At 33.6% G+C, this 9,466-nt stretch overlaps 1 protein-coding gene across 3 annotated transcripts in view; it reads right to left on the bottom strand.

Moving 5' to 3' along the window:
- Positions 1 to 9,466, bottom strand: part of aPKC (protein kinase C iota type) — a 236,392-nt gene that overhangs the window by 21,823 nt on the left and 205,103 nt on the right. For all 3 annotated transcript variants that reach the window (XM_072525238.1, XM_072525240.1, XM_072525239.1), the window contains 2 exons: positions 5,434 to 5,702; positions 2,774 to 2,889 (listed from right to left, as the gene is read on the bottom strand). In XM_072525238.1, the coding sequence (XP_072381339.1) occupies positions 2,774 to 2,889; positions 5,434 to 5,702 (385 nt within the window). The remainder of the gene's footprint in view (positions 1 to 2,773; positions 2,890 to 5,433; positions 5,703 to 9,466) is intronic.

Below are 9,466 nucleotides of genomic sequence, written 5' to 3'. Positions count from 1 at the left end.
TGTGGGTAGAGTCACACTCCATCTGAGTGTGACCTCTTTCTAGAAATTTTTGCTCAATCTCGACTTCATACTTGGAAGCTAAAATCGATAAACCATTCGCAAGGACGACATTCCTATTCTGATAACCACAGCCGTCCGAGAATATTATAACATTTTTCTTTTCAAAGGTCAAATATTGTTCTAGATGTTTTATTAAACACGTAGTGAATACAGATGAATCAAGGTCTGCCTCAGTCTCATTCCAAACGAAATTCATGCTGCGATGGTTTTCCAAGTTATGTACTTGTAGCTTTGTTTTATAGTACAAAGAACTAGCCTGTAACACTGTACACAATTTGACTGCCTGCACATCAACGACAAAACAGTAAATTTCTTTATGGATGGCTCTGGTTTTATCGGTTTCTTTTTCGACGCGTGCTAGGGCTTTTGCTCTAACGTGGGATGCGTATTGTTCATCTGTAACCTGTTTCATCTTGTAAGATGAACATATATCACATTGGTCCTTGCGTGGTTTAAACAATGCTAAATTCATTTTGTCAAATTCTGTAGAGAATTTACAATTTGATAATGGTACCTCCCTGTCTTTACATTGTTCTTTATAAAGATTATATACTTCAGTTTTCGATTTGAAATTATGTTCCAGGTATAACTTTCCAGTAGACTTGCGGCAATAGTGGCTCTCTATTTTAGGCAGCCTGTTCAAAAACTCTCGTAAATTCTGTACTCGCAAAATGTCCTGTTTTGCTTTTGGTGTAGACTCTCTTTTTTCTTTGATCCTTGTTTGCATCATGTCACAACTTTCTAGAAATCCATCTTTTCGTACCGCACTTACCCAGTTCTGTACCATATTTTCTCCTACTCCTAGTGTGTTAAGAAACATCAATTGGCAAACTTGTAATTTATCGCCTTTTACTGTCAGAAAGTATTCGTAGGTACCACTTCGCCTGGAAGGTCCATCTACATAACATCTTTTTTTCTCCTTGTATGTAACCATATGAGCGAAGAACATCCTTTTTTGTTCCCAGGACATTTCCCAAAATTTTAAAAATATTTCTTTTCTTAAGTTTTATGATATTGTTTGGCAAAAGCGAGTCGGCGCGGTAGCTTTGCGCGCTTTGCCATTCAAGCTACACTGTGGGATAAGATGAGTTGGAAGTAAACAAACAACGCGAGCGGGTTAGGACTTGTTAGAAATCGCGGGAATGGCCACCTTACTATTTTATTTAGGTTACGAGAATTTAACAGCATATAGGGATGCACGGTTGGTTGCCTTTGACACAAAAATATGAATTTTCAATTTTTTGTGGGTTACGATCTGTCAGCATTAGGCTATCGATATTCTATAACTTATTAGCAATTTTTAATAAAAGAATGTAAATGACAACACAATCAAACTATATATTATAGATTCAATTATAAGTCAGTATACTATAGACACTGCATATACCATGCAGTGTCTGGAACATACCATATGTATGGAATAAATTCATTTTTAGCGTTATTATGTACTATGTGAAAAAAACCTGAAACAGGTCGATTTTTATTCTTAAATTGACAATTAATAGTATGAAAATATTATGCCCCTCCAGCACCCCCTTTAAATTATAAGCACCCACTCGAAAATTTTACAACAAAGGGGGTCGTACCTTGTTAGAAAGGGATTTTAATCCTCTGTTCAGCAATATAAAGTTTAAGTTTGATGCAATCATGACTGAGAAAATTGATTTTTAAAATGTAAAATTTTGATAATGTCTGTGTCACAAAACTTTAGGTTGAATGAAGATAATAATGTCACATAATATTTAGAATGTATTTTTCAATGTACTTTACAATTAAATTAAATGTTCAAAATGACCACCATTGACTTCTTGACAATAACCGAGGCAATTTTGGAATTGTCGTACAACATTTTCTACGATCTCGGGAGTTATTTTGTTAATTTCTTCCGTTATCCTAACTTTTAAATCAGCAATACTGTTTGGTCTATTTAAATTTACTTTGGATTTTAAATAACCCCATAAGAAGTAATCAAGAGGAATCAAATCGGGGGATCTAGCCGTCCATTTGATCGTTCCACGTTTTCCAATCCACCTATTGGGAAAAACCTCGTTTAAATAATTTCTAACTATACGTGCAAAATGCGGTGGAGCTCCGTCTTGTTGGTATTAAATAAATCTATTTATCTCATTTGGATGACTAACATCAGGAAAAAATCTTTGTAATGTAGGCACTAAAAAATTAATCAAAAGATCTAGATAAACCTCACCATCAACTTTGCCCTCAAAAAAATAGGGACCAATAATTTTATTGTTAATGATACCAACTCAAACGTTAACTTTTTTAGGATATTGCGTGTGAGTCTCACACGTCCAGAGAGGATTTTCTCTGCTCCATTCTGTCCGTTCATTCTGTCCATCATCATTTTACAGAATTCTTGCCTTCTATCAGGATATTCTTCATTTAACTCCTGAACCAACTAAACTTTGTAAGGGTGGTATTTTTCTTTATTTTTTCCAATTCCAGAATGAACATCGACTTGTTTCAGGTTTTTTTCACATAGTACATATTAACGTTAAAAATGAATTTATTTCATACATATGGACCGCGTGGTATATAAAGGCTATGCGCAATAAATCTGAAAGTAATGGAACTAAATGTTCAAATAACAACTGAAAACATCTGTCCCACATATGAAGTTAACTTGCTTCATGCTTCATCAAACAGTTAATCGCTCGTTAAAATAATTTAAATTTAATATAGAGATGTAACTTACGGATCATCTGGTGTAAGGTGCACAGGTTCATCGGTAAATTCTGGTGGGAAATTGGCTAAATCTCTTTCTGAATCCAATCGTGGTTTATAGGGAGGGGGTACTTGTTTTTGTTCCAACTAAAACATACATTTTATTAATTTAACTTGCGCCAAAACTACGTTCTCATAAAAGTCAACAAATAATGCGTTTATTTCCAATAAGTTTACATCATCACAGGAAATATAAAAATATTCATAAATAATAACTGAAAAGAAAAGTTACACATTATGTTACGCTTTATGGCAATCAATGAAGCATGCATAAATAGAGCTATTCACGTCTCTACATCGTTGAAATAGCACTTGTATGCTATATACAGCATATGCATTGTCAGGTCCAGGAGCTTTGCCATCTTTTAGGACGTTCTCCAACAAGATGGTCGAACGATATAAGCTCATTCAGCAAAACTAGACATAGAATTGCTCCTCACTCGGTAGCCAAGCTGAAGTCACGCTTCGCCGATAGAAACCTTCTCGACGGAAATAATCAACGTCTTTATAAGATTGTTTCCGCGGGAGGTAAAAAGCGAGGCGTAGCACCAACGTCGAAGTGGCCACTCCGACGGTGTTCTTTTACACCTCGTGGAGTTTATGCTCGATCACACATCGAAACGTGAAAAGCCGACATATCTGTGAAGTACACCGCAATTAGAATACTCATATTCATACATGTAAGAGAAACCCTCTGTCAAGTAAGAACCCTCGAACTGTAAAGTTTTCTGGATTGTAGGTGGGCCTTCGGAGACTACAGAGCCAGCGGTGAACTTCACGTGGAGCGTGGTAAAGCACACACAAGTAACCACGAGGTCGAGGATGGAGGCGAAGAACCTTCGCTCCACCTCACGAGCGGCGTCCGAATTATATCCAGATACAGAAAATACCTCTGTGGATGCTACGACCGTACGACACTACTTACGGAAGGCTTACGTTAAGCAGTGGACTTAAAACAGCTACTGGTGATGATGATGATCAAAAAAGAAATGTTACATAGTACATCAGAGCAATTCATCTTATTGTGTTGATTTTTTTACAAAAAAAAAATACGTTAAACCAATGCTACCAGGTCAAACGCATTTTCATAAATAAAGACCTAATTACGGTGGTATATGCTAATTTGCTTCGAATAAAAGTATTATATAGAATAATAAGTGTATTTTATACTGGTCAAACTTCTCACTTTGCAATCTGCAAGTCAAAAACGCTAAATCGAAAGAGCCGCTCCAAAATGTATAGCTGGTAACATGCGAAGCATGGCTGACAACCTTCTTCACTCTAACTGACTCACTACTGCTTCTTAGCAACCACTTGTCTTCCCAATCACTCCCTTCATTAACACAAAACTGCTTTCGTTTAATGACGTCTGCTCTTGGCCAAACTCTTTAACTGGTAAGGGGACCCATACATTGAAGAAGCGCTCCGAATAAACAACATTTAAAACAACAAAGTTTAAACAACGTTAGACTCTCTCTTGACGTATGCACTAGTCACAGAAGACTTACAAAGGAATACGTATCTCGAAGTTAGTGCTTGTTGTTAAATGCGCAATCGTTTTACAACTAAATTCGTACCTCTCTGAGGTACTGAATGGCACCACGTCACCAGTTGTGGGTTAAATTAATATAGCATTTTTCATATAAAAATGCTTGCACGTCACAATTTATATAAAGTGACGTCCATTATATTTACAATTTCCAGAACATCAACCTTAGAGTTCAAATTTTCCTAACACAGCTAATAATACGAAACCCATATGGAACTGCTCGATCTTTCATAGGCATCAACATGGTGTAATAATCAAAAAAATAAAATCATCATTATATTGGAAATTTTAGAATTATATTGATTAAATAACCAAAAACATTTGTTACTATTAATAATATAAATTTTATAAAATAAGTCTTTTAAGTCTAATATTCCACAAAATTATAATTTTAATTAAATAGATTAGACAATTGTACGCAACTGATATAGGAATACTTCCAATTTTATTGACAGTTCGCGTGTGGCAAAAGTGTATAAAGTGTTGCCGCTTTTTTAGAGTAAGAATTTTGTTTATGTTTTGATTTCTTGCACAATTTACATAAGATAATATATATTAATAAATTGTATTTATTAATACATATTAAATTTAGATTAATAGCTTTAAAAACTAATTAATGTTGTGTATTGTGATTGTGCTATGCCAAAACAAATAAATAGTCTGTAGAAAGCTGATATGCTTTCATATAAGATAGATTTTTTGAACAAGAAATAAAGACGGGACGTTTTTACTATTAAACCCTAAAAGAGGTAAGTTTAAAATTTGGAATATATCTTATGTATTTTAATGTGTTGCGGTAGTCTTAAAACTTAGTGTATTTACTGTTAATATAATAGTTTGACAAATAGTTGACATTTAAAAATTCCTCACTTACTAACTATTATAATGTTTTGGCAACGCTGTGGAGTTCTGACGTTCGTAAACCTTGAATGACGTGCACGCATTTTTATATGAAAAATGCTATAAATAAACAATCAAACATGGGACAAAAATGTCTCCCACTTATTTAAAACTGAATAATTTTTAAATTCATTTAATATCCAGGACCAAACTGCACAACATGTTTACTTATATGCACTTACCATATCCCAGTCAATACTTTTGAAAAACTGATGACCCGTAATCTCAACGAACGCTTCAGGGCTGTGACATCCTAACCTATCAGCTGGATTTTTGTTCAGGAATCCTTTCAGAACATTCGCCGCTTTAACACTAAGTGATCTAGGTATACGAATAGTTTTCTCAAGAATCACTTGGAATAGATAGTCTTCCGTGTTCTGGTCTGGATTTTCAGACGCTCCCGCTATGTCGAATGGCGATCGACCGGCTAACATCTCGTACAACAAGACACCTGCAATACACAAAGGAATTTCACATGTAACGGAATATGTATATAAAAGTAAATTCTTATGTATGAAAAATATTTTAAAAATGAAATGTATTATTCTGTTTCAGTGATTTTCAATGAACACTTTATCGTTACTATTTTATAACTTAAGCTATATGTTTAATAACAGTATAACACTGTTGCAAGTTTAAACGAAAATGGTATACAACGCAGGAGAAATATATTTATCAATTCACATGCATTTAGAATATACAGTGTGTCCTTAAAGTATGGAATGAATTCGATATTTCCTAAATAAAAAGCCTTTTTAAAAAAGTTTAATGTTCTACATTTTACAATAAAATTTCATTATACAAGGTTATACACAAGGTGATGACGTCATCGGCCTTTTTTTAATGTAACACCCTGTATTTTACGACATTTTTAGATCGATAAAAATGAGCTGATTATAGTAGTATAATACTGGGGGTCTAACGGATATAATTTGAAAGATATGAGCTTAGAAAATTAATTTTGTAGCCCTTGTTGTATTTGACAGTAACTAAAACGTTGTACAAATTCTTGTAGAACCTTGTTTATACTTTCTTGAGAAATATTGTTTATTTCTTTACGAATTCTTGTTTTTAAGTCTTCAATATTTGCAGGTTTCGTTTTATAAACAACATTCTTCAAATGATCCCACATAAAATAATCCAAAGGATTGAGGCCTGGCGACCTCGATGGCCACTCAATATGTCCATGTCTTCCAATCCACATGTTTGAAAAAAATTCGTTTAGGTACCTTCGAACTGGTGCGGAGGCGCACCATCCTTGGAAACCATAAACTTTCATCAAAACCTCCAGGATTAATTCTACTGGAGAATAAATTAACTAAAGTAGGTACGAGATAACCCCTTAAAAACTGAATGTATGCTGGTCCGTTTAAATTTCCTTCGAAAAACTAGATTCCGATGATTATATTTCTTACAATGCCAGCCCATACGTTTACCTTTTGCGGGTATTGTGTATGATGTCCCCGCATCCAGTTGGGGTTTTCTTTTGCTCAGTATCTACAATTCTGACGATTGACCTCGTCATTTAATATGAATGTAGCCTCATCAGAACAAATAATATTTTGAACCAAGAGAGGGTTTCGGTGGCAGTTATCCATCATTGATTCGCAAAATTGTATTCTTTTATCTGGATCATCCTCGTTTAATTCCTGTACAAGTGTGCATCTAAAAGGGCGCTATTTTTCAAGTTTTATTACTTTGTGTACCGTTGTTTTGCAAACATCGAGATCACGACTAACCGTACGAACAGAAGTGTGCGCATCTTCTTCAAAAGCAAATAGAACATCTAATGTTGTATCATAATTTACAAAGGGACGACCTGATTTGCGTGCATTTTCAACCGTACCAGTTTCTCGAAATTTCTTTTTAATCTTACTTACTGTTGACTGCGTTATGGGTCTTTCTGGATATTTATCATTAAATAAATTACACACTTCCATCTGAGTTCACGATTTGTCTCCATACCCAATCATCATGAGTATTTCAATTCTTTGCTTTACACTCAAGTTCATTTCTACTTCAAATTAATTCTAAGCAATAATACAGAACATTCACGAATTATTACAATTATTGTACAAATTAATTGTAATTGAACGTTACTAAAAATAATTACATTTCACTAAAATATAATAGTTTAACCTAACCTAACCTAATAGTTGTAGGTTACTTTTTTGCAATTGATAAATAATATATTTTTCTAAGTGCATATCTTTCAAATTATATCCATTAGACCCCGAGTATTATACTTTTTCGGAATCAGCACACTTTAATCGATCTAAAAATGTCGTAAAATATAGGTATGTCGTATATATATATACATTTAAAAAATGAGCCGATGACGTCATTAAACTTAAAAATCGACATGTTTTAGATTTTCATTTAGGAAATATCAAATTTATTCCTTACTTTACGGACACACTGTATACATAATTTACATCTATTTGTTTCACTGAGTTAAATATTTGTCTACATAAATTAAAGTGGGAGAAACGTAATAATCCTGTTTTTATTTACTTGGAAGGGGAATCAAGCTCAGTTCTGGAACCCTGTGTCATGTTGCTTGCAACATGTAGAAACGGATATTTCATTGCACTTTCATTACTACATCTCATTATTTTGGTACTCTGTATCAGTGTCGCTTTTGCTTCGGATATTTTCGAGATATTATTGTTCACTCCAAAAACATTCATTGTTATTTGTGTTTCTAATATTGGCGATAGTTAAGGTAGATATACAGATTCAGGATTCCCTCTGTAAAACTATATTGTTATTGGTTTCTCGCTTTTTATTAAAAAATTATATCCAATTACAATGCAACATTTTTAATTTTAGACTTTATAATTAAAGTGTGACATTTTCGTCTTAGTGTTACTAAATATTTTGCAATTTAATTTATTTTAAAAGTAGGTTATTCAGTAGGTAAGGTTTACTGAACAATATGAACGTATTAGTTTTTGAGGAAGAGGAGAGGCTAAGTGTATTAAGAAACTTTTACATTAATAGGCGTTTACTTAGAGATGAAAGTGATCCTTTCAATGAAATAACAGATCCTTTCTTTCAGTTTAAAGAATTGTATCGTTTAACCAAAGATATACGATTGGCAATAGTTTGCCACATGGCACGACCTCTCGATTTGCCAGCAGCGGCTCCGTTAAATTTATTGGTAATTATTTCGGGGTTTTTTTCCGCCATACTAATTAATAACTCCCAGTGGTTTGCTCTCACTTTCATTTTTTTCAAATTAAAACTTTTTTTCAGAAATTTTAATATAGGTTGTTATAAGATGATAAGATGTTTACGTTTACATATAAACAAACCACTCTAACTCTAACCTAAATTTTTAAAGTTTTTACTTGTATCTCTTTCTAACCAATGCCTCCAATTATCAAGCGACGTGTGTCTCTCTCTAAAACAACACGTCTGAAGGTGTTGACTAGAAGCGAGGCCACAAGCTACAAAAAGTTGCCACAAAACGACAATTGACACCTTGAAATGGAAGACAGAGTACGACAACGTATTGATTTTTGGCGACTATTGATATCAACATGACACAGGGTTTACCCGCTGATCTGAGAAGCATAGCTTAGTACTTCACACTTATTCTCTCTTATAGTTCAGTATGCCCTTCCCGCAACTTCTCTCGATTTTCAATAAGTAAATTTTGATGAGGTTTTCCACGTTTTTACGTTAAAAAAATGCACAAGAGCACTCTTTGGTAATTTTGATATTCGTTAAGGGTTTTCAGGCTTGTCTTGAGTGTCCTAAGAATTCATCTTTCTTTACATCGTCGTTCCCTTATATTTTTCGTGTTGAGCTACTTTTTGTAAAATGTTTTCTTTGTTCCTACCAATTCTTCAGTTCAAGGGTTTATTTATCTTTTTTCTCTTTTCGGCCAAGTACTTTGACTGTTGCTTCATCTACACCTTAAAGTGTTGTTGTAATGTTGTATTTATTTCCTAGCCTTAGTTTTTCTGTTTTTTTCATGTATATTGTTGTTTCTCTCTTCGTTTCTAGTAATTGTTTTTTTTTATTATTACGTTATTCTATTGTAAGTAACAATGGATAATCATTTTTACTACGACAGATTGTTTCTCTTCCAAAAAGGAGTTTACGCGGGAGTTTCTTTGTTCTAATGTAGGTAATATTTTGCACCTGACTTAAAATTAAACTACCAAATTAATAATTGTAAATTCTAATAGTAAACTAAAATGATTT

The sequence above is a fragment of the Diabrotica undecimpunctata genome, chromosome 3 (assembly GCF_040954645.1).
Source record: "Diabrotica undecimpunctata isolate CICGRU chromosome 3, icDiaUnde3, whole genome shotgun sequence".
NCBI lineage: Eukaryota > Metazoa > Arthropoda > Insecta > Coleoptera > Chrysomelidae > Diabrotica > Diabrotica undecimpunctata.
The sequence above is the reverse complement of the archived record's forward strand: the minus strand, read 5'-3'. Positions and strand labels throughout refer to the sequence as shown.